We start from the raw sequence: 27072 nt of genomic DNA on the forward strand, positions 1-27072 counted from the left end.
CACACACACACACACACGCACACAGACATTGAAACACATCTGGCTGGTTCAAGACAGCATGAGACTCCCCCTCAGAGGCACTGTAACTGTTTGAGCAGAATCACATATAATACACATATAAATGTAATACTGCATTGCACACAAACACACATACACAGTAAACACATACAAACACATATGACACCACATATAGTGACATAAGCAGGTCTGTAAATGGAGGAATTTAAAAAGTTGTTTCTGAATCACCAGCTGCATAACACATCAACAAAGAAAAGACATCAGTAGAAGTTCATTCAAATGTATCATTCACAGTAACAATGTTATATCAGTAAGAGTAGAAAAAGATTTATATTTGCATATGGTAAAGCATTTGAGGAGTTGCAATTTGTATAATGTAGTAAGAAAGTTAGAAACGTTAGACTTGAGACAGTGGATACAATATAAAGGCCTGAGCTGTAGAAGAGTGTAGAGTGAGAGAGGGCGGTGGTGTTTGTGGCTCCTACCTTTCTCACTGACTGACTCACTCTCTATCTCCACGTCTTCACAGCTGGTGTACTCCGGCGTGGTGGCCAGCTCCTCCTCTGAGCTGCTCAGGGACACTTGCCGCATCTTTCCTCCCTTTTTGGTTTTGTGGGGCTTGGGGGGCGGCGGGCGCACTGACTCTGACTGGTCGGAGCTGAGTGAGTCGTTCCTCAGCATGCTCTCCATCTTCTCCCTCTTGGTCTTGCGGACGGCTGAACTGGGATCCAGGTGGTGCTGCTGCCTCCTCATGGGATCCCCTCCGACACCCAGGTCCCCTCTCCGCAGGTCCCCTGAGCGGTCACCCAGCACAGGGCTGCGGTGTGGCGTCGGAGGGCTGTGGTTGGTCCGGTGACCTCCCAGGCCGGGACCCATAGGACCTGGGGAGGAGCGGTCCACGGAGTAAGAGCGCTGTCCCACCATGGGCGGCCGGCGCTCGGTGAGATGCTGACGGGACAGCCGTATGGGCCCGGGGTCATCCTGCTCTGTGTAGGCCAGGGAGACGTCACTGTGGCGGCGCTCGTGCCTCATGCGGCCCACCTCAGCATGCATCCTCATCTGTTCCTCATAGGGCTGCGGCTTCACTGGGTAGCGTGCCAGGTTGGGGTCACTACGGTAGCGCGTCTGGTACTCCTCCTGGCGCTGGCGCTGCAGGTCGTACTCGCTAGGAGGTCCGTCTAGCTCCTGGTCCAACGGGTACTCCTGGGAGTGCCAGCGCCCGGGGCCCCGCCTTTCCCGGTAGCCCATCCGTGCTGCATCCACGTCCGCGTACATGTGTGGTCCCCGCGGAGCCCGCCGAGGGTCCCCATCCCCGTAGTCGGACGGTGATCTGGGCATGCTGCCGTCCGCCGGGGCATACTGCGAGTGGTCACCCCCCTCCCTTTGGTCGTATTTTTGGTTTGGATCCCTGGATGCAGATGGGCTTCTTTTCCTGTCAATCACAGAGACAGAGTGGAGGTTAGTGAGCGGTCTGCTTTGCCCAGAATGTTCTCTGACTCCTCTAATATTTATCACGGTGTGTCAAATCACCAGCATAAAAGACCAAGGGTTATGATGGATTGACAGGCCCTCTCAAAACACTGGATATCTTCCAAAGGCTGGCAAAAGTATCTGCGCTTGTGTGTGGATGTTATTCATATGGGTGTATATTTATATGCTTGTATCTTTTCCCATAAGATTGTTTTCTTGTCTTTTTATGTACGTGTTAACTGTTTAATTCTATTTGCAATAATCTGTGTGTGCCTGTTTGTGTGTAGGTGGAGATGTGAGTTATAAGCCAGACAAGAGCCTCCACGGCGAGTGCTTCATCATGCTTCTCTCTGCTACTCTGCTGGGGCTGAAGTCTTCAGTCTGTAGCCTATAGCTCTGCTCTACTTTGCCCTGCACTGCGTGGGCCTCAGTCCCTGTCAAAACCTGATGAAAGCCTGCTCTGTCACAGAGAGAGAGAGAAAGAGAGAGAGAGAGGAGAGGCGAGAGAGGCAGATAGAGAGAGAAACTGGGGCTAAGGAGCTATCGGGATGCAGCACCACTCCCTCCTCTCACTGAGGCAGACTGACGTGATGCTGTATAAAATGGCTGATGAAAGCAAATCTAGCCCTAAATGTACATTAGGTGTTTGCAGTGATTTGAGTGTGGATTGGTATGGGCTCTCCTTTTACCACATTTTACATGCACTTGCCTTGTTCACTTGCTTTTCTAGAAAATATATGCAAAGAAAAAATGAATTCTTTCCCTAGGCCTAATCACCCACATGACAGTGGTACAACTCATAGCATCTTCAAGCACATAACAGAGATAGCATTTCAAAATATTTTGGCTCTCACTATTCTCCAAATAAAAGTATTTACATAAAAAAGCTCAAGTACTCGCATAAAAAAGTCAAACGCCCATGCTCATGCAGTTGAAATCCTGTGTTTGATGAATTTATTTGGATAACTTGTACGTTGTCCTCAAATGGTGCAATGTTGTCTTTAATATTTAGCTGTTTTAGTGCCATAGGCAATCTTTCATTTTCATTTTGATAGCATCTGATTACTTTGTTGATATAGGTGGTTAAATCACCATCATTTGCAATGCATTTCAAACAACGAGGTGACACAAGATTAACGACACAGACTGTCTGGATATGACCTGTTTGTATTTCCAAATTATTAGTGTGAGACTGGGTGTGTGTGTCTGTGTATGTGTGTGTGTTTGTGAGTGTGTGTGAAAGAGAGAGCAAGAGAGAGAGAGAGAGCCTAGAGAGAGGGAGATGAGAAAACAGAGAGGGTAGTGTGAGTAGTGCCATGATAAATGATTCACTGTTCCCCAGCGTTGGGATTTGTAGGGTAGAGAGGGAGGGGGAACTTTGGACAGGTAAGCGGCCGTGTGTGTGTGGTGTGTGTGTATGCGTGTGCACATCCTTAGAGTATCACAAATTGTGTCTGTGTGTACAATTCAATGCATGTGTTGGGATGTAGATAGCCAATAATTATGTGTCTGAATGCTGTTGATGAACTCATCTCATCCTATTGAAAACGGGGAGGAAGCTCCGTGTTTCCATCTCCCCCTTTCACTCCCTCTTGTTAAACACCCACAGTCACACCAGCTCAACTTACAATACATTAACTTCAGTATCATATCACCCCCAAAAGTCAGAGGGGATCTTCCTCTATTTTTCTGCCACCCTCATTAGGGCTGTACACCTGTAATCACTGCAGTGGAAGCTCTTACATCCTTTGAAAACAAAGAGGAAAACAGCACAACGACAGACTGGCCATGTTACATTACTTGATATTTAGCCCCTTCACGAAAATTGCACTTCACAACAGCATGTTCAGGATTTTTTTTTCTCACACATTGATACATTGCAAAAATGTGTAGTTTTGTAAGTCATTTAACTGTGTATTAAAATCGTACTTATCACAAAATACGTAGACAAGCTAAGTTCTATTGAATTACAGTGAAAATATATCACCCCTTCAGTATATTTTTTCATTTGTTCATTTGAAGAAAAGAGAAAAACTCACTACCTGATTTAATAACTTGGTAAGAGGTATATTTTGCAGCAAAGTCATAGTCAGTGGCCCAATATATTGCTGTCAATCATTTTATCATTCTCTAATTAGAAAACATATCAGCCAGGAAGTGGCTGAAGAGCCTCGAAGAGGTTAACTGCGCGTTAATGCATTTATTCCTTTGTTAAAAATCAATTACTCATGAGCCATTTTTCTCCTACATTTCTCCCACTTTTCCTCCACAATAATAATGACATTTTGGGTGAGAAGGAAAGCTCTGTGAAGCATCCCTTTAATTTCGTACGTGACAACCTTCCATAAATTTCAGCGGGCTTCATTAATCACTGCTGCCTGCTTTGCTTAGTGGATTGAACGTGTGATTGGCCGACTCACTGAACCAGAGACAAGATTCAGTCCCCACATAGTGGATTACACACCATTTAGATTGGCTTGCTACTGTACATTCAAATAGGAGTGTATAATAAATGTACACTAAATACCAATGCTATACTAAAGCACAGTTATTCCTAAGTATGTGTTCCATTTCTGTCTGTAGCACTGAACATCTAATCTTACTAAAGTGAAGCACCAGAACGAGACAGAATGATGTATGATGACAGAATGATGTAAAAACATCATGTTACGGAAACTATGATGAAAACTACTTCCACCGACCTTGCAACTGAACAACAGCACAGGGAAAAAAATTCAACATCTCGAACACATAAATGTAAGATTTACTTAATAGTGAAATGATAAAAAATAGCATTCCTGTACATATCTTGTCTTTTCATTCTGATGGCTTATGTATTCACTGATTTGGATTAATTGCTCTATTTTTTCAAAGTTGGACTTCAGTTGAAGTAATAAGCAGTGACATTTTCACTTTACATCAGTCTATCCTGTTGCTAAGCCAAAATCAGTGTGCTGCTAACTGAGATCTGAATCCAGAGGATGTGATGTGTCCAGCATGACTGTCATAACTGTTTGATGCCTTTTGTATGTTTATACAAAGTGTCATATTTGTAAATGTATGTTCAATCTGTGTGTAAATCTCTTGAAAGGAAATGCCCAAGGATGCAAAATGAATTCCAATGTAAACTGGCAATAAAGTGGTATTGTATCATATAAAGACAAATATCTGGCTTGCAGCTGATAACAGCCAGGTATTAAAGTGGAACTTTGTAGGTGTGGGGTGGGAGGAGTGCAACTCACCTCAACAAGCTGCCAGACTGGCACATACATTTTCGGTGTTGTTTATTTTCACATAAATACACAGTGCAAACATAAAGCAGATGGTCAAATTTGCATCATGCTGCCACAGCAGCACTTTTTCAATGATCAACCCACTGTTGTCATTATTTATTGTTACTGAGGGCTGCTACTGTATTGTCAGTAAAATAAAATACAATAGATGATATGTTAAGATTGGGGAGTGGGTATGGGTGAAGATATTTGCTGTGATATTGCTGTTGCCACATCACAGACACACTTCAGAAGGAATCATATTTATTTATATAGGTCAGACTTTTTTTTCATCCAAGCATGGGTGCCAGAATGCTGTTCCAGATTGTTATTACCCTATAGGTCCTGGAAATAAGCCAACAGTGATTCGGTCTATAGCCAGGTCAGGAAAGCTTTTATTTTTGCTGTTCTAAACATCCAGTGTTTAGGAGGTCTCTCCTCGGAAAAATCCTCTCTCATACAAGAAGTGATGGATTTTAGGTTACTGGCAACAGAAACACCAGATTGTTTAGGATAAATGGAGGAAGAACTGGGTATTTAGCATGAGCAGTGATAGCCTCCATGGCTGAACAGACAAATAAAATAGTGCCACCTACAGAAACTCCAAGTTAGTCAGCTGTCACAAAAAAAAAAAAAAAAAAAAAAAAAAAAACGTTACTGTGGATTACCACAACAAACAAATTTCCAACAAAAGCAAAACAAAACAATAAAGCCAAAGGCAGTTTGAGGTTCTCCCCTCTGCGTTGCAGATCAAAACAAATGCCTCCTATCGCCTTAGCATCCAAACGCTAGTGATTCAGGCGAGGCTGAGGAGACACAAGAGGCGCTGCATTATTCATGACCTGCTGCTGGACATTAACTGAGCGGGGCTTCATTCACAAATCCAAAGTGAAGCGGCAGCAGAAATTATATGCTGGAGTAGGAGACAGGCTCCGTGACTTGGATGGAATAAAATTAGAGGGTGGGGGTGTGGGGGTGCGACGGTGTGTGAGAGAAACGGCTTGCTAAGGTGGCCTGATGATGAAGGGGGGGGGGGTGTGTGTGTACAACATGTGCATGTGTGTGTGTGCTTATGTATGATTCCATGTGTGGGTGTGTGCGTTTTTGTGTGTGGTGAACAGGTTGCATGGGAAATGCTTCAGTCAGAGCTCTCAGTATGTCCTCAGGGCCTCTGGCCAATGCCCCCTCTGGTTTGCTGTTATGAAATCCTACACCCTGAACACACAAACACATACACACACACATACACAGAGTACATGCACGCAGCGACTACAGCAAACATTAACAACCTGCCCTTTGACGAGCTCTAACTCATCCTGACACGAGTATCACATTACCGTGCTCCTGTTTAGCCTTGTACGCCCTTTCTGTCCAAACAGAGAAATGTCTACGGCGACGAGCAAGCAAGCTAGTGACTGTGCTCCACTCAATCAGCATCTGCATCATGATGCTAATGCTGTCAGGGCTAACCGAGCCCTCAGTAAGTACAACAGAACGATGGTGCAGCACTACATTTTGCACTGTACATTATTCCTACATTACTCCAGCTGCCAACACTACTGTAATAGCTACTCTGCAGATACCTCTGTGCTCTCCACAGCTCTGCCATGACACACTCGGCTGATCTTAGATTTGCATTCCAGCCTCAGTGACACAGGCAGACATAGAGAGAGAGCGGGAGACAGAAATCTGGAAAGGGAGGGAGAGGAAGATAGAGAGCAGGAGATCTTAGAAAGTGTGCTCATGCATGCATGTGTAAGAGAGAGAGAAAAAAAACGAGAGGAAGCATGAAAAATAAAGCAGAGAATGGGGGCCTGCAACTGTGCCCTATAGCTAAAGATGCAGGCGGTGTGCGTGGTGCATTCAGGCACACTTGTCAAGCTGGAGCATAGAGTGGCAGGATGGGACAGTGTAGGACTTTGATGTCTGTGACGTTGCACAGAGACCGGCTGCTGCAACAATTGAGTCACGAAGCCCACAGTGACGTCCCCCCCTCCCCTTATAGGTATTGGGCTGTCTAGTGGCGGGTGAGATATGAAGTGCGCAGCATGTGATGTCAGCACAGACATGGCATTGAACCGCAGCACAAGCGGCGTGTTCTGCAGCAGATAGACCAGCAGTGAATCATCCAAACAGGCAGACAATAGAGAGGCATGTCCACTGTCTGCTTGCTACATTGTAGAAATGCAGGCTAAGGCTGTATTCCTGCTCTGGGAATATCACTAGCCCTTGTTGTTGTTGTTAGCCTATTCTGAGCTCACAACAGAAACACTCTGGGACATTGTCACAGTCTTCTGTTGTGACAGTATACCAATCATGGCACTTAGTGCAATTAAAAAGATGGTGATGACGATGATGATAAAGATAATACAATTCAGATCATGATGGAGTCACTATATGATAGGCTGCTAGGATTTCAATAGCTAAGACAGTGATGGAAAGAATCATGTAGCTCTGACACTGATAGTAAGGTTTTCCTTTCATTCTAATGGTAGGAGGAAGAATTATGATCTGACATCGAGAACAAAGGAGCAACTAAAAAATAAAAATAATCTGGATGAAAAAGGTATGTACCCATTTTCACCATTAACTGTTGTTAATTGGAAGGGAAATTACCAGTTCAACCTATTTTTCTATTACCCATAGTAACAAAGCATCTTGTGTATTTACAGGGGAAAACCTGCTTACTCACATTAAATCAGTAAAGACTGGCCAACTGCAAGATGCTTTGATAGCACAAGCCCTGGTCTTGGCCCCAGCAGAGCCCAATACACCTCCGGTGCTCATGCGGCACTTCCGATATAATAATCATCTCTTTAAAGTACCCTGTCCTTATCAAAAGCAGCATGATGTATCAAATCCATGGCTCGCAAAAATCATGGGATTACTCTATGGCCCCAAAAGATTAAAAAGTGTGACCCCAAAAGATTAAACGTGACCTGACATGCTCACCATGATAAAACCTTTATGTGCTGTTATTTTCCGCAACACAACACAAAAACCAATTGGTGAAATTCTCTGATACACAATGAGGTAACAAGAAGTCTCCCATTCTTCTGACCTACTGATGGGATCTGATCAGAAACACTCACAGCCACAACCCGGTTCCAGGCTGTAAGTGGACTAGTCATGCTAACTGTGCCATTCCCTCAGTATACGTACATGTAGCATTTCCTACACTGGGCTGTGATGAAGGGCTTCATGGACCCCAAGTAGGAGGCCTTTGTAGCCACAAATCATTAACATTTGATGTGGGTTATGATAAAAAAAAAAAAAAAAAAAAAGGCGGTGGTCACACATGCATTAACATGGAGCATCTGCAACACACAGGCTTATGACTGATTTACAGTGGAAAGCTGGTTAGAAGAGAAGCCTTTCTTCTCCACACACACACACACACACACACACACACACACACACACACACACACACACACACACACTCCACATTCTTTGCCCCCTCCTCTCTCAGCCAATAATAACAAAGAGAGAAGAGATGGAGAAGGTTCTGTGATGCAAACATAAAAGCTTGACCTTATTGGCAATGGTTTTACAAAAACCACACAATTTTGGTGAAAAAAAAATCTACTTTTTTTCCCCTAATGAATTATTCCATAAGGTGAATTGAAGATAACACAAACCCTTGTCCCACCCCCAAAACATTTGTCTGGAGGTTATGCTGATATTCCATTTAAAACCAAAGGAATGCCACAAGCGGAAAGATCAATAATTGAAAGTCAATGAGAAAGCTTTCAGTGAGTGATGTACCCTTCAGAGAGGCTGCCAGTTTTATGCTCTCAGCTGCATGTGGAGGCACCTAGATGTGTGCAGAAACATGCACTTAGTCTCTAAACACCCTATTTCAGTATTCCATATGTGTTAGAAATTCCTGTTTACTAATGCTGCTATAACAATTATCTCTGTGGCAAGGAAAACAATTTGGAAAGAGCTGTACAGTTGTCAATATATAGAACTGTAAATGCAACAGTACAAACAAATGGTATTGTACATTTGCAGTGTATACAAGCAATCTGCCTAAATTTACCATCAGTTTGGGATAGCCCCAGTGTTATGAAACCTTTTCTGTACATGGGACAACATCAAATGGCAATTTCAGGTGTCTAAAGGAAGCACCAGTAATATCAGATTAAATTAACAATTCTAATTTTTACATGTATGTTTTTATAAAAAAAAATTAACTTGAAGAGTATCAATGTAAGACTAACAACACATATATAAACATACACAATTCAAACACAGCACTACCATCCATCATATAAGGAAACTGAGAGCTGAAAAAGGCACTGCGTGTACCAATATCAAACATGAAATATAACCAGCCTTACTGAAGTTAACTGTCAGGTCCCGGGATGTACTTCAGTTCAAATCTCTTCCTAGCTGCCCCATGCAAACACACAGTCTTCTGAGTGCAAACCCACACAAAAGCAGTCCAGTCCAATCTGGTCTACCTAGCACCAGCGTTGGCTCACAGCCTGCGACCAAGCCCTTGTTGTTTTTCCAATCCTCTTCCTCCAGCACTGAAAAAATGTCCTTGTTTTATTTCTAGTACAGCAAGAGGGCTAACGATGATCTCTGCATGGCAGTAACGAATGTACGCTTGTAGCACTGTTCTTTGGACACCAGCTCCAGCTGCTCTGCCACTTCTGCTGCTGAAGAAACATGTTAAATAAGAGAGCAAAAAGCAATCAAGGTGAAAATGCAAGGCTGCCCCCATGGGGATTGTGCCACCTCTACTTTGCAGATAATGGAGAGAAGTCAAATGAGAACAAACGAGTGGTGCCGTGTTGCAGAGCTCTCCTCTTAGAGGGAATTGGGTCTACTAATGACAACAATACATCCTGGAACAGTCTCTATTGAAATGAGATAACTGGGAAGAAAGAAAGAGCAAAAGAAAAACAAGCTGAATGTGCGTGTCTCAACCGACAGCAATCAGAGAAGAAGAGACGGTGGGAGGAAAAATGCCTCAAACGGTCCATCTACGGGTGCAGCATCACTCTGCCTTCCAAGACTGAGTCAACCAGCCACTGCACATCTGGGATGCCCCTGGGAGTAAAACAAACACACCCAGCCCCCCTGTTACCTAGTACAATCAAACCTGGCAAAACCCTGCAGCAATCCAAAGCTGGCTCCTTAAATTGTTGTAACTCATAATATCCAAATGACACTGCAGAATCAGCTGCCTCGCACTAACGGCGTGACCTGCTTTGCTTCTGATGGTCTGCTGTGCCCACAGTACCCACACTGCTGGATGTGGAGAGCTGGCACAGCTTATGACCCTGGTGCAAAGGCTTCTGGGGGCCTGAAAACACACCGAGATGTGGGTTTAATTCCGTCATCATGTGATCGCTATGAGTGGCTGGAGGTCGAGCAACGACCCCACCCAACCCGCCAGCCACCCAGACCTCTGCCTAGGAGCGGATTACACTCCTCAGTTGATTACTAGCTGACATCTATCACCAATTGCAACCAGAGCATGAGATCTCACCTAATCTCATTCAGCCTGAAGTCTTATTATCCTTAAACTGAACAAATTACATGGTTTATGTATTTATTTTATCCAGAGGGTGGATTTGCAGGCATCAAATCAAATACAGGAAAGAGAGAGAAAGAGGGAGAGAGGGAGAGGGAGATTATCTCTCCACCTCATAATTTCTGTGCATCACAAAACGGATCAAAGACTTTTTTCCTGATTCTGCACCATTATGACGTAGCTGGTTTTCAGTGACCTGGTTTGATAAGTCTGCTGTGTAGCAATAGCTTGTATGTATGTGCATGTGTCTGCGCATCCATGTCTGACGGAGGATATCTCCTATATCTGCATCCTCTTATAAATAAAAGTCCTTCTTCCTCTCTGTCTTTACTCCTCTGCCTTTCACCATCTGTCACCATTTCGCCCCCTCTCTAACTGCTCTCCCTCCCTCTATCCATTACCCTCCTCTCCCCTGTGTGTCCCATGAGGCGGGGTCTGAGTTGGACTGGAAGATACACCACTATGTTACCTGTCCTGTCTGTGGTGGTGGTGATGACAGCTGAGTGACAGCAGCGAGGATGGGGGAGGGCAGGTGGGAGATGGGCTGTTGACACAGCATTTCCCTGGCTGGAGATTGGAGGGAGAAGAGACGCTGAAGGGCCTGTGGGGCTGTTGTATCACCATACAGTCAGGGCAGGGGCCAGGGCAGCAGGGCTGTAAGTGGCTCTGAGTGGAGCGTGCCTCTGACTGCCACCCAGGGAGACTCCACACCATCAGCTGTGATGGTACGTCAAGTTGAGACGAACTGGCATAGGTGAATTTTGTACATCACATAAAAGGTGACACATGCAGCTTTTTGGGGTTCTCGATTATGCCCTAATTTCCTATAAACCTGTTGCCTTACCGTAACAAAGACAGTGTTGCTACATCTTACTCCCCCTCCTGGGAATCACGGCTAAAAGAATATAAAAACCCTTGAAAACAGCCAAAAAGCCTTTGGGTAAACTAATATCAAACTGAAACTGTGCAGTTAGACCAGTGGAATAAAGTAAGTTACTCAAATTGTTCCTATTTTGTGCCATAAAGCATTATCCCTGAATGCTGTAAAAGTAACCTGACCCAATATTACATAATGTAAAATGAGGTGCAAAGGCTGATACAGGCTGCCAGACTTCAGCTGTCTCATTTCATTATGGTGATTATACTAACATCTCAAAATAATTGTGGTAGGGCTGAACAATTAATTGAATTCTTATCAAAATCGCAGTATGGTGAAGTGCTATATCCAAATCGTGGGATGCAATTTTTTTTTTCGATAAAAGTAAAATTTGTGACAAAATAACATAGGGAATAAAGTGTTGTGCTGCTACAGAGATGTCCTGGCCAACAAATCTTATCCTCCGGATGTAAGAAAAGATGTTTGCTTGGGGCAAACCCAAGAAAAAAAATCCCATTATCCCTTTTTGTTTTTTCAATGAAAATTAAAAATATGATGCAAAAATAATCATTCCTGCTAAAATCAGTAATCACATCACAGCTGTAATGTTGGTAAACTGAATTGCAATACTATTATTTTTATATGTATATATACACACACCCACACACACACACACACACACATATATATATATATATATATATATATATATATATAGTACATTGCTTAATTGTGGTTATAATGTTTTGATGTTGCAATGATACATGTAACAGCTTGAGTGTTCTTACATTACGTAGACCACAATGATGAGGGAAGACTGTAAATCAGACCTGTCAAGTATTTAAATTTTAGGCATTCACTCGATGGTCTTATCGAGGGTGACTTGCTGTCAGTGAGTAGGTAGGCATTCATGTCTTCTTCACTGGTTAAGCTGGCTGTTGCAGGGAACAAACATGTAGGCTAACTACAAGTGAGGTGGGGACCAAGTGTGAACTACGCTGACATGTCCCCTAAACAAGCGGCTGGAGCTGATGCTTTTTCTATTCATGGATGTTTATTGTTTGTGACGCAGTCCAATTTGCACAACACACAATTACTTAGCTGCACAGATGCAGACACACATTATGGGTCAATGCCTAATGTCCAGGCTCTCACTCATACATACAAACACACACACACACACACACACACACACACACACACACACACATGCATACACATGCACAGCCCAATGCCTGACAGCACAGGTTCATCCACAGTGGCAGCTGGCAGTGTTCAGCCACACCCTCCCTTCCCTCTCCCTGCTCTGCAGAAAGTTGCAAGGTGAGCGGACAGAAAGTTGTGTAGCGCCCATACATCCATCAGCGCAGCTGTCAGCATCTGCAGATCACAGAGAATGCTTTCACTAATTGGGTCCAAGGATCCACGCTCTGTTCTGCCAGCTACGAGACTGCAGACCAACCGGGACCTTGTGTGTTCATGCTATGTTTGTACTCTACATTATGGTTAATATAACCTCCGCACTGCACCGTCTGTTAGGTCTCCTTTTTAAGAGGCGTCACCACTAGCTCTCTATGTAGGCCAAGCCCCAACTGAATATGGCATTAAGATTAGCTACAAGTCAGAACTGTTATGCCGCCACTTGCTTTTCTCCTCCCTGCAGAGAAAGGTTAGAGGAGAAGAACATGTGAATTTTTTTTATTATATTGTGAAGACCATTGATGCATTAAAAAAAAATCACACACATCACTGTTGGAATTTAATAAACCAAACACCTCTGTGGAGTAGAGAAGCAGCCAGACAGTTCACTGGGGTAATTTTGGAGCGGCACAGGGATACTGTCTGTAATTATGCTTATTGACTTCAGCTTGAGTTGTACAGAGCTTTAATACAGAGGAGAACTGGGGAGGGTGCAGGCATCCTCTGGAGGGCCTGAAAGTAATCAACACCGCAGCCATGGTGGGCAATTAACATTTTTTGGCAAGTGTTTGGACTGATGAAAAGATACATGCATTTGTCGCTCATCTGTGACCAGACCCCACCGTCACATCACCACATGAAAGAGCAATCCTTCAAAAGGACACGCATGCTGCAGACATCCTTTATGATGACATCTGGGCCACAAGAAATGGCTTTTGACTTACACTAGGAAAAAAAGCTGTGCTTTTATTGGCTCTTTCACAAGGGATGAGGTTAGCTTGCTGCTCGGTACGGTGCAACTCCTGACTAGATGCTTGGGGAGGTTAGAGGGATGTAAAACAATCTTCAAGAGCCAGGGAGTAATTGTTAGTTATTGTTAGCATTTTACATAAAATTAAGCAATGCTCATAAATCGCTAGTCTCCACTTTGTAAGCCTAGTATGCCCACTTGGTTAGGAACATTCTTCCAGAAAAAAAAGAAAGATAAAAAAACTTGAACTTTTCAAGGTCATAACTTCAGAATTCAGAAAAAAAAAAACTTCTCACTGTCATTTTTTCTTATATTTTCTTCCCATCCTGGCTGGCTGATTGTCCTCTTTCTGTTGGATGCATGAGGGTTTCATCACAATGTATGGCACATAATTTCAACCAGGTTGCATGACGGGTGCAAGGAGGCCAAGCCAGATGCAGCATCTTACCCACACTTTGCTAGGTGCAGTGGAAATTCATTCACACATGGCACAAGCCATTGGAAATAATGAACATAGTGATGGAGATGTCGCAGCCTTTGCAAATCCATTATTGCAACCTGATGACCCTGTTAGTCAGCATCCAAGTCATCAAAGTAAGGAGACGCTCTCCAGTAGGACCGATACAGTAGGTTTTCCCAGCTGTGCATTGTGCATTGTATCTTTATCTCTAACTGTATCTTTTTTTTATTTTGCCTTTTTTAGGCATCCAAACCAACATCATTTTCCACACATCATTCTGCTGTACACTCATGCATATAGAGAAATCAAGATGCCATAAAATGAAAGTAAACATGAGGGTAATTCACAATGTCACACTAACAGTACACACACACAAACACACACGCACACGCACACACACGCACGCACACATGCACACACACTGTAAAGACTTTCCAGATTAACACAGAGGAATATCCATGGAGACCTTCCCCTCCTGCCTACTGCTGTACTGTAGCATGTTGACTGCTGAGTGCTTGTCAGCCATTGTTCATTTCCACAAAGCGCTCTGTGTAGGGAACATATTGAGATTTGTCGAGCTATTCATACCCCGGCACATTCTATTGTAACCAGACTACTGGGCTGTATTACTGCACTGGAAAAAAAAAAAAAAAAAAAAAAAAAACATCTTTCAAGAACCATGGTCTTCCCATCTCCCCCTCTTTCTCTCACAAATACACACACATATACACACACACACACACACACTTGCCACTCACACACATTTCTTCCTGGTTCTGCTAAGTATGCATTTTTCATTCCAGTGAGCAAGCTGCATTTGAAATCAAAGGCAGTGACGCTGGGCGGCTGTCTGGCTCCATAGAAAGTGAGGAGGTAATGAAAAAAGCTGAGGGGTGAGTCAGAGGATGCTTTAATAATCCCTGCTGCCCAAAATAACATCTCTGGGGCTGGATGCACCGACGACCCTCTTGGGGAAGTAGTGGCAATCGTGGCTAGGCTAGGGCTGCTCACGTCGGTCCCTCCATTTTCCCCATATATGTTCTCTCCCCTCTCCCTCTCTTTTTTCTCCCAACTCCTCTGAGTCTATTATTGTCAACAGATAAGACTGCAGCAGCATGGCACGACGCGGCAGACAGCCAAGCCCTCCATGTTCCAAATATACAACAAGAGGGAGCAGGGCGGGGGTGGGGGGTTGGGGGGTTGGGAGATGTGCACGGAGGGACGCAGAATTGTGATTCAGTGGGTGGAAAAGGGAGGAGGAGGGTGGGGACCGTTCACAGGTGAGCAATGTTTCTTTGGTTATTGCCCAATCATCGCTGACAAACGCTGATGGGGTCTGGGCTAAAATAGCCCCTTATGTGGGGTTCAAGGTTGGGCCTTTATTGTCCCGCGTAACACAGCTGCATGCCTTTCCTCCTGGTGCTCCACTCTGTGCGAACAACTGGAGGGAGAAAATGTCTAAACTGTCATCTAGCGATACAAGTGCCAATGCTCATCTGACATATCTGCAGAAAACCTCCAGACTAACCCGACATCCTTAAAGGAGCATACCGGTGATTTTGTGTGTTTAACTTAATATCCACAAAACATATAAACTTGTACATATATATGTACTTCACATTTCTGCTAATCTTTTCCCAAAGCATGTAGTTGTATTTTAGAACTCTGATAATACTTTTTCTTCCTTTTAGCCAACTACTGTTTCCCATTCATTCCACTACGATGTGAAAACAACTTTCAGAGACTTCAAACTTTCTTCACACAGTTTTCCATCAGCATAATGAAGTCGTCCACATAGGTTTTCCTAAAAGCAGCACCGTTGTATTTTGATGACTTGATCTTGGGCAGAGTGACAACAGTCCCTCCACCAGAAAATTGTTCCCAGGGAAACATTTGCTTTACACAGCCATACACACATCAGTTGGTTATATGTTGTGAAATCTTTAGTACCACATGATTTACAAAATGGCTTGTTGCAATGGAAAATGTCGGTAAAATATAGTAAATGGACCAAACATTCAAAATCACTGGTATTGACTTTAAAATTTCATCATATGCAAGCTCTCACCATATTTATCTATTAAGGATGCTATATGGAAAAAAAGATAAACTACAGTGACATATGAATACACAAGCAAACTACAGTAACTCGTCTGTAATAAGGCCAATATACTAACACACAGACCACACAGCAGGTATGGCACACTACACCACCACTTGCCCTACAGCAAAGCACTTAACCTTTGCGAGCTCCAGTGATTCTGTGGCTGACACTGCACTGCAACCAAACACTATAAATATATATTTGTATGGCGTATGGAAAATGGCAACCTGTCAGCAAAACCTACAAATCCCCAGTGGCTCGTCTGCCGGGCAATAAAGAACGTAAACATAGGATGAATGCGCAAACAGTTGCCACATCCAACGCAACATCTCATACATGCACAGTAGTCACTCCTTCTTTGGACTAGGAACAACCTCTACTTAGTAACACACAGTAATGCACAGCGTGAGGGTGCCTAAATAAATAATAGAGCTGCTTTATTTACCAGGCCCATGTGAGAGAGCAGGCTCTGTGTAATGGGTGAATAACTGAATGTAAAACTCTCTGTCACTGGAAAATGCCGTGTTCAGGGTTTGGAGTCAAGAGAAAGTCAAATCAACGAGTGACCGCAGGGGCAGGGTTATACAGGAAGGACAGCTTGGAGAATTCTTATAAATGCATCCAAAATCCATGATACTAGCAAGTCAAAGAAAAAAAAAACATATTCCAAATAGTGTAGACGAAGCTGCCACACGCTGGTCTCACTAAGCCCAGTTTGGTTCCCAAATCTAACTTTTCTGTTTTGTCGGACCTTGGTGACAGTAGCTGAAGATGGTGTTAGTTCCTAAAGAAAGAAAGTAGTAGCCAAGCAAGACCTGCATACAGGTGCAGGACAGGGAGGTGCACAGCTGAAAGGTGATCAGAGAATCAACAGACACTGAAACACAGCGATGCTCAAACAGTGTCTGGATTTAACCCTTTATTATCCCTGTGCTTGGCAAGTTATGGCTAAAAGTTGGACATAATATCTGGAAATGTAATACACCAGAATTGAGTTGAACTTTGCGATAACTGTAGCCAATACTGTTGGATAAGATGTATAATTGTAATTCTGATGAGTTCTGTGTCAGGGTTTACGTTTTAAATATTACAACAAAAACTGAATATTACATTGAGGGGAGTGTAACCGCTGCAATTATGCAATAAAGAGCCAACATGAGAAAAACATGAGGGAGCCCACTTCACCCCAGCATTTCCATTTAAATGTGGCTTTGTTCCACACCAGTAGGCATTGCATATTGCCTCGGGCACTCTCGCACAGTTCACATTCACCACCACAGGAGCTATTTTTAACGCACATCAATTATAAAAAAAAAAAAAAAAAAAAAAAAAACAATACAACAGAGTATTCTAGTAAGAGTCTGTGTACGTGTGTGTGTGTGTGTGTGTGTGTGTGTGTGTGTGTGTGTTGGGTGGAGGTGTTGTAGGGGGTACTTTGACTCCAACTTGTTTTAACACCAGGGACTGTCAACCCTCTGGGAAAATAAGAAAGGACGAATGAAATCAGATTAAAGTAAATGTTTTCAAATATTTTTAAATGTGGGATCAACTGTTTCTTTGCCCCTGGTGCTGTTTTGCTTAACTGGTCACTGGTCACAGAGGGCAGATTAGGCAGCATAGAGATTGGTCAAGGAAAGAAGGCATAAGCACTCTCCAATTTCATTCATATTGAAGGGAAGCCATCTATCCTCTTTAGTCAAGCTACCACAATGCAACTCTCTGGCTGGGCCCTGGGCATAATCAAATCAAGACGTACGGTACTTACAGTATCGCTTACTAGTTCCCCCCCAGTTAACAAACTCTGATATGCACTGAATGCAACGTAATCAGCACCACACATGACAAGAAATACTGTGCAAAGCAAACCAGTCATAAAGGAAAAAATAAGATTTAACACATGATCGAACACACACATTTTAGTCATCCGAATTATTGTTATTTTTAGTCCAGTTTTTGTCAACAAAATCGGTATAAGTCTATATTAGTCAAATGGATTTTTGTGATTTTTAAAATGAAATCAACACATTAACTTTTCATTAAGCATACACAGAGGATTTTAGATGCACTTCAGTCTGAACTACATGCATTTAATGATACAGTGTGAGGAGTAGGACCCTGCACTGAATGTTGCTTTACTCCAAAACAAGGAACAAAACATTCTTTCTTTAGCCACTGTGGCTACATTTATTTAGCAGCTTCCTGTGTAACACTGCAAAATGCATTATAAGTAAAGTGTGTCCATAGATTAGGTATGTACCCGAACCCGAATACGATATTCAGAAGTACACAAATAATGCTTTGATCCCGAATAGTTTTTCTGTCCAAAGTTTCTCCTCATTGTTCGGGAGCTTTGGATGCGTGTTTTGAGCATGATTTTGAGCCAATTACAAGAGATTAAAACAAAACATAACAAAAAACATGTTGGTGCGTGTTTTGAGCCAATCACATCCATCACGTGATGCACTGTGGTCCAAAAGGCGTTTTTCTCATAGACAATAACAGGAAAAGAAGCGGCTGTAAAACGGTGGATACACCGTTTGAATGTCAGACAGTCCATTAACTAACATTTTCGTCTCATCTCGTCTCATCAACGAAAACCAAGCATATACATTGTCATGGTTGTTATAATCAATGATCTATGTTTAGCTTATCTCGCCTTGTCTTCATCATGGAAAAAAAGGTCTTTGACAAACATTGTTCATCATTGCCTTCATTGATGAAATTAACAATGCCCTATTTTCTGCAAGAAAAAACAAAACTAAACTTTGTCTCTGTAGTGTGAGACCAGGGGATGGAAACCTAAATAGTTCTAAATAATGATGACACAGCTATTTAAAATTTGTGGTATAACATGACAATTAAGGGCTTCGATATATGAGAAACTGCAGTAATGCTGTACAGATAAATGATGAGGAATGGATACAATGGCTTCCACTGAAGCAGCTGCACTACATGATCTCATTGTCTCTATCCTGTTCTGGGACTAGTTTGCAAAGCAGGTTGTTGTATCCCTCCCCTCCCCACTAGCAACTAGTAAATGGCTGTTCCTCCCATGTTCTCCATTCCACTTTAATTCCCTTTCCCCTAGTTCCTCCGAGTGGAACTCAAACCGATCATCTGCTAGAAGGCTTGCCTGGAGGCAGACAGGAAGCTGCACATGATGGGTAGACGCTGCCTCCAGAGTCTATCCTCCGTTCTGAAACACTTTCCTTGTCTGAGAGATGTCGCCATACATACACACACACACACACACACACACACACACACACACACACACACACACACACGCTTCAAGATCATTCAAGGAAACATTGTACAGCTCAGGTAAGTACAAGGGATGAAAAGTTTTAGAAAGCAAACATGGAAATGGATATGGAACTTGCAAATAAATGGTAGCTTCTCTTCTGAAACTCACTCCAATTACTATATACAAAATTTTGTATGTAATGAGTTTTTGCCACAGATATCTTCCTGTATTAAACACATATTTGCATGGTTACTGCATTGCTGTTCCCCCACCACGAAGAAAACCTCAAATTCTCCAGCAGTACTGACCCAGGACAGCTGCATGGTTGAGGTACCTCCAGATCCTATTCTCAAGTAAAGAAAAATGCATACAATGGTGTCTTGGGTGTAAAAATACTACTGAACAACTGGAAAATATCCTACTTCTTCCATTTTTACCACTTAACCACAACCACGCCAATACAGCGCAGAGTTTCACCCCTCTTTTCTGTCTGATGAAAAAGTCACTCATTGCGTCCCTGTGTGCTCAGCAGAAAGACCTTTTCTCCAGCGCTCAATGGCATTGACAGGCCACCGTCTCAATCGATGAACCCACGGCCAGACCTTTACAGAGCAAGCCCCAGACCAAAGGGCTGTGTGGGTTAATTGTAATTGCAGAGGACAGTGTCTCTGACATATGCCCTGAGCCAGGGAGCTGAACCGGCTAGAGGGGTCTGGGAAAAGGTTTCATCCATGACAGCACTTAACTTCAACTGGGGATGTAGTGCAAGTTAAACCTCAATGTAACATCTTGTTTATTTGCTGAGCATACTTTGTACACATTTTAACACAGATTCATGGATACATCATAGTACATAGTGTCAAACTGATGTAAAAACCTTCATCAGTCATAAGGTCTAGTACAGCTTGGTCCTGTACAGATTTGTTTGAAACATCTGTTTCTGGTGATCTGATCACAAGTGAACAACCAAGACAGATCAACCGTCACACCTGCCTTTGTCATTAGTCTCAAATGCAAGTGACTTCTTGGGATTGGATTTGTTATCAACCTCAGAATAATCATCATCATTTCTCTCCTTTCCTTTTCTTTCCTGACTCTGTACCTTACTCAGACTACCTCTCATCCCTCCTTTCACCTCACTTACATGCGATGCTGTAACTAGCCTTCCCAATATTCCCCACCCATCCTAGCCTCTATCTCTGGTCCATTCACAAAGCTGTTGAATCTTTCATTTTTAGGATTACCCTAATAAGATGCCATCATCTCATTGCAAATTTCATTCAGATTTGGACAGATGTAGACACATTAGTGTTCACACTACAAATACGGTGGCCCAATGACCACCTCCAAAGGTCACATCTGCACTTAGAACTGTCCACTTGTGTGTTATGTGTCACCTGAGATGGAAGTTAAAACAATGTGTGAAAGGAGTCACCCACAGATAGTCACATTGAGGTCTATGGGCAATTTAGATCCTCCAATCCGCTGCACTTGTGCCTCAGGGCTATGGGACAACACTAGAGGACACCCAGATGAATATAGAACATGCTAATTCTTCACATAAAGGACCAGGAATCAAACCTGGGCCCTTCTTGCTGTGAAGTGGCAGTGCTAACCGCTGGACCACCATGCTGCCCACTGGAGGTCATGGTTTATCACTGCATCGCTGCATTTGACAAAATCCAAAAGGAAAACTGAGAGCAGATGGTATGGTCAGGCAGATGAGGGAAAAGGAGATGCTACACAGTACAGTAGACGAGGAGAGGATTTCTGGTCTTCTTCCACAAGGAACTGTGCAGATCATGTACACCGTGGCACTCCTGATCCCATCAAGAGAGAAGTACTGTATGAATAAATGGAAGGAAGCCCAGCTGGTGAAAAGAGAAAAATCTTCAAAGTCAGCTTCCTTCCTCTTCCTAACCACCCCTGGAGATCAGATCAACTGCTATCCTAAAACCTAATGAACTAGTAAACAGTGGGAATTAAATGAATATTACATGGGGTTTCATTAATGCCAGCCAGCAGACTCTAAAAATAACGAAGGCAAGAAGCGGAAGCAGGAGGAGACAGTTACTGGAGCTTCTTCTTCTCTGTGTTTACTCAGCATCTGCCTGCCAGAGAAGGAGGCTTTTGATCACTCCTCGGCGGGTTTCTACTCTCCGCTACGTGGCGAGAGAAGCCCAGGGAGGCCACTGTGCACCGCCAGGGCCGGTTCATTTGCAACACAAATGAACGGCGCTAATTGTACACGTGCAGGGAGACGGGGGAGCCGCACACGGTGCAATGTTTGCAAAATATGGAAATAATTAATCTCATTAAGGTTGTGAAATACCATCAGTGTTGCAAAAGAGGATTTGAGCAGGGGCTGGGGATGAGACGGATGATGATAGCAATGGGCTGGAGAGGCGCAGATGTTTAGATTAAGCTTTTTCATTATTGCTTTATCACACGGCCTCTTCAAGTGTATTTTTGGTAATTGAATAAATCGGAGCATGAAATAGATCTGGATTTGGGGCAGAGCAACAGGATTACATGTGCAGCAGTCTCTTCCCCATTCATGACACAATGTACACAAATATTGTGCTATCAGATCAATTGCACATTTGGCTATGTAGAGTAGACATAGTAATAGAGGAATCACTGAACCACTGAAACACACACCTACACATGCACTCATATATTTACATGTTACTGCATATTTACATGTACATACAGACTCAAACACAGTGGAATGTATTCCATATATGTAAGTGCTACTTCAAACTCCAACTCAGTGACAATAAAAGACATTTTTGGTCAGATGTGTCATGTTGCTCCACAAAGCTGAATTTAACTCAAGATTTGACCTTAAAATCCACTGTAATCAATAAATCAAATAAAATACAAGTGATGTTGTGAAGTACCTTTAAGAAGAGAGGGTCCCTAGCATTCAATTAACAACTCCACTGACCATCAAGGCCAAAGGAGGATTTGTGGAGTAATGGCTTGTCTATGTGATGTATGTACTACCATTAAGATCCTACAGCTAAGTGTAAGCTAAGACACCTAGGGCAGGCATATTTAGCCCAGCTAAAAACAATGTTACAGTATAAATGGTTACTGACATTGACAAATAGCATCACACATCAAGGCATATGGTTGAAAGCAAAGCACTATCTATGCGGCATATGCATTTTCTCCTCTGTCTCTCCGCTATTTAAAAACAAGATGATATCAGACATCTGTTTCGGAGCCAAAAAAAAAAAAAAAAAAAGAAGAGGTTTTTAAAAGAAAAAAAGAACTCTTTAGGACTAGGCTTCAAACACATGAACATAAGAGGCACACCCACACATAGACACACATATATAGAGACACAATATGAGCACAAGAGCAAAGTCTCACATTCATCAGAGAAAAGGAAAAGAGGGATAGAGAGTAAAGTTGAGGACCTGAGGCGGAGTTGGCCAGTAATGCCAAACTGAAATGCAGTTTTAATTAGAATGTCTTCTGTACTGCAGCCATTAATGACATGTTAAGGTTGACGATCACACACACACACACACACACACACACACACGCAAACATATACACACACGCCTATTCAACCTTTGAGAGAATCAGTCTCGGTCCATGAGCATGAAAAGAGCCCAGATGTCAGCACTCCATACAGGCCAGCATTTCTGCTGAAAAGTACTCCATCTTTCCTTTTGTTACACTCTCTCTTAGCTCTGTGACCCTTTCTGTACCTTCCTCATCTTGTTTCACTGTTGTGCTCGCTTTGAGAATGGCTGTCCGGTCGACCCTATAGATGCTGTACATCCCGCCAAGGCAATGTCACGTGTACAGCTGGCTCAGGCGCTGTGCTGGGGCAGCCTGTAACAGAACCTGAGAGAAGGCACTTTCACCTCCCTCTCTGGGCGGCAGCATTAGCAGCAGTGGCAGTAGGCCTGGGGCCCAGGACATTAGCCTGATGCTTATCGGGCCACAGAGCCCACCACCAGCTACCCAGCTACCCAGATACCAGCTCACTCTCTCTCTCTCCCCCTCTCTGTCTTTCTTCCTCTCTCCCTCTGATGCTAAGATATGATTTGGTGAGAGCAGAGAAGAGCAGAGAGGAGCAGAGCATATTGATTCAGCCTCTGTTGCTGTCTCTCTCTCTCTATTCATCCCCTTTTTCTCTCTGCTGCTATCCGCCTACCACTATCCTCCTTTTATCTCTCTCTCCTCCTCGCAGTCCACTTCTTCTTCTTTCTCTCTCTAGTGTGCAATCATAGCAACCCCTCTGTTAGACACCCAGGCAATAAACCAGGGGCCTCCCTTCCTCCTGCATGCATCTCCCTCAGCGAGGGCAAAACCAATAAAGGGCTGGCTTAATTACAGCTGCTGAGTGCCGACAACACCCGGGCACAACACCACAGGGCTGATGGTGGGCCGAGCGTAGGCGAGGTGTGACGGCATGTGTGTGGTTTTGCAAAAGAGCCACTGAGGATGCAGTGGAGTCCTAGGTTGAGCCCTCCACCTGCTACGTTACAGTACTCAAAGGGCTGAGAAAAGACATGACATTAACCTATAGGAGAGAGAAGAGGTTTGATTTCTCCTTAAAGTGGCTGGGAAAATGTGGGTAGGGTGAAAATACAATGTTCTCCCTCCCTAAGCAGCTGCTGTCAAGGTGCCCTTGAGTAATGCACTTAAAGTCACAATATAATGAAAAATTAACTTTTTCAACTTGTTAGTTTATGTCCCAATGTCAGAAAATGTATCTATCTAATAATAAATTCAAAATAATTTACCAATTTAGCAAAATCGCACTGCTTCTTCTTACTGGAAAATAGTATATCTTTAATAGAAGTGTCACAAAGAACTAGTAGTAGTGATCAAAATTTTCAACAAATAAAAACATTACATTTTTCAACAATTATGCCTCTCCCATCAGTTAAAACTGCCTAACTGATAATGCATTGGTTTACACTTTTGAAAGATGCCTCTCTGATAAGCCCCATCTCAAAAAACTGTTCAGCAGGAGCAAGATGCTCTCAAAATATTGCTTCATTGTGACTTTAACTCCCAGTTGATCAATTGAAGCTGTTTACTAACTGGTGGAGGAAGTCTGTAGTTATGCTGGACAGCTGCTAGGCATTAGTGTAACTCTGTGAATGTGAAATAAGATATCGCTGTAAAAGAGAATTTACCCTCAACTTTCCCAGATAAGTAAAGGTAAAAATAATAGTTATAGGCATCATTATGTATAGTTTGGGTGATGATATATCAATGTGGCCATTGAAATGCCCTCCAATCAACATGAGTGCCCCGGCTTTGAAAGCCAAAGGAGTGAGCATCATGAATTGATATCCTCATCTTATTGTTTCTAGGTCTACAGTTTTCTTCTCCTCTCCTCCCTCCTGCTCCTCCTCCCCTACTTCCTTCTTTTTTCCTCCTCTCCTCTCCCCCCGTTCTGTCACATCAACATGAATCTGGGGCTCCAGTGGTTCAGAGTCCCACAAGCTGCAGCCTGCCATGTCTGCCTCGTCTCCAGCTCCGTCACCATGGTGACTGATGCCTGAGTGTCCCTGCCTCCTCCTGGTACTTTCTGTCTTTCTCTCTCTGTTGTCTTTCTTTGCTTTGCCTTTCCACTCGGCTTCTCTCAACTCTCAACCAGAGCTCTCAGTCTCTATCAAGGCTGGCAAAAACTGCTTTAAGAGTAGAAGGTACAATGCTCCTGTGCCTTGTTAGACTCATTTTGAGATTATGATTTAAGGTGAAAATCTATAATGTAGCGGGTTAATAAAGTACTTAACCTGAACGAAAGCAGTTTGACTGTCAAGCCCTGTTATTCTTCAACACCGCACCTTGTATACCCGGTTATTTCCATAAGTTTTATACTCCATCCATCCCTACGACTACATTCTACACTCCTTCTTACCTTGCTCTACACCTCGTCATTAATCAGTTAGATAGGGCATCCCTCGTTCCCACCCTCTCACGCTCCTTCCCCCATTCTCTCAGGCCAGGCTAACATTAGGATTAACAGACTGGTGGGGGGGCATCCTCTCTATTGATCAAACACTATACCTTATCACTATGGCAACCACATCGCTGGATGGAAGAAGTGAAGAGCATGGAAATGCTATGGGTGTTTCCATCTCAGGGAAACATTCAGTTTATGAGCATGATAAGCTGGGGATGAGATGGGGTTGGGGGGTCCTGCTGACTTTGATACACATTGCCCAACACATATGAACCATAAAATGTAAAAGTGCACAGTTACAAATATGCTGCCGCTGCAGGAAACCCACACATGAGACTGGGGAATGAAGTAAACGGCTGTGAGTATCAGGATGACTCACTAAAATCACACCCAAGATTGCATAGTCTGTGCAGAATCATTAAATGGCAACAATATTGCCGTATTGTCGGTGCTGGATTTGAGACACAACGCAGCATTCAGCATTCAGTATATTGCGTATAAACGGAGTGGCACAGAAAATAAAACGCAGCTATTCATATCCTGCCTGCTGTGCCACACATTTTACAAAGACTACAGGATGTTGTACCAAAAACTCAATGACAGACTTTCTATCTCATACTAACATACAATAATATCATACGTGACATACATTAGCCTGGCATCAAACACATTAGTCGTGTTATTACTTTTGGTCTCAGGCACTTCAGGGAAACAAATGCAGGGAGCCGCCACAGTGCAGGGCGGGGTTGTCGGGTGGGGGGCAGTACCATTGCAGTTAAAACGGAGCGACCCCTTAATTCAGAACCATTCAGGTCTTCTAAGAACAGATCCCCGCACCCCATTAGGACCTCTGCTGACGCACACATGCATAATACATGGAGGCTGGATCTAAAAGCATACAGCCCATTAGCGGTCCTGGCCCGGACAAGAGAGAAAGACAGAAAAGAGGGAGAGACTCATACACTAACAGCCTTGATCGAACGGATGGACAAGCTGGCTAGCCACTGATAACAGAGAGTGGCTGTTGTCATGTTCCAGTGGAGTGCATGGTGTTACTTACAGACCCAGGAATAAGTGGATATAGAGGCTAAAACTACCTCCAGGGTCCGGAAGAAAATGATGAAAATGGCTGCTGCTTCATCTTCCCTTTGCTTTGGGTCTGTCACACAACTTATGTTTATTTTGTGGTCAACAATAACGTGCTTTCAGCTGTACAGACTTCTAGTCATTATCCCAAAAGGTTGAGCTTCAAGTAATGACTTTTGGACACCAAGACTAAAAGTGATGCTACAGTAGTGCCATGCAGAATTAAAGTCCTAACAGTTGGCTATGCTGCAGCAAGTATTATTTAGCTTAAAAAATGATGCTCCCCTATCCACCTATGAATCAGAAACTGATTTTTTTTCTTTGAGAAACTGCTGAGGAGAAAAAAAGGAAGTGATGGAAAATAAGTTCAATTTAATCAGTCAGATGTGATGATTGCTGGATCAGAGTTTCCAGGCACAGAGCCCCTTGTTCGGCCCTTCCAGAGCCTGAGTGTTCTGTCCATGTAATGTGAGGTGGCAGAGAGCCCGGCAGTGCTGTAAATTATTTCTGAGGGCAAGAAGGGGAAGTGTGTGCGTGTGTGTGTGTGTGTGTGTGTGTGTGTGTGTGTGTGTGTGTGTGTGTGGCAGGGGGGTGGGATTCGCAGTCCCCAGACACAGACAGTACATGGTGTATGTATATAGGCCTGGCTCTGTGACATAGAAGGGGAAAAAAGGCCTGCATTTACTCTTTTCAGCAACAGAGTCGTGGGCCTGTTAGCAGGTCAAAATATTTTGGTTTTGAACCCCTTCTGCAGTCGGCATAATGTGTCCAACAGCCATGCCTGGCCAGATGACCAGGGACCTCTCCTTAGGGGAATGGAGCATTTAGCAGACTAATCATAATATGCTCCAGTGCATCTAACACAGATCCAGCA

At 43.4% G+C, this 27072-nt stretch overlaps 1 protein-coding gene across 3 annotated transcripts in view; it reads right to left on the reverse strand.

The window, feature by feature from the left end:
* Positions 1–27072, reverse strand: part of rims2a (regulating synaptic membrane exocytosis 2a) — a 152515-nt gene that overhangs the window by 77935 nt on the left and 47508 nt on the right. For all 3 annotated transcript variants that reach the window (XM_030072005.1, XM_030072004.1, XM_030072003.1), the window contains exon 7: positions 504–1450. In XM_030072005.1, the coding sequence (XP_029927865.1) occupies positions 504–1450 (947 nt within the window). The remainder of the gene's footprint in view (positions 1–503; positions 1451–27072) is intronic.

This window comes from Myripristis murdjan, chromosome 16 (assembly GCF_902150065.1).
Source record: "Myripristis murdjan chromosome 16, fMyrMur1.1, whole genome shotgun sequence".
NCBI classification, from domain to species: domain Eukaryota; kingdom Metazoa; phylum Chordata; class Actinopteri; order Holocentriformes; family Holocentridae; genus Myripristis; species Myripristis murdjan.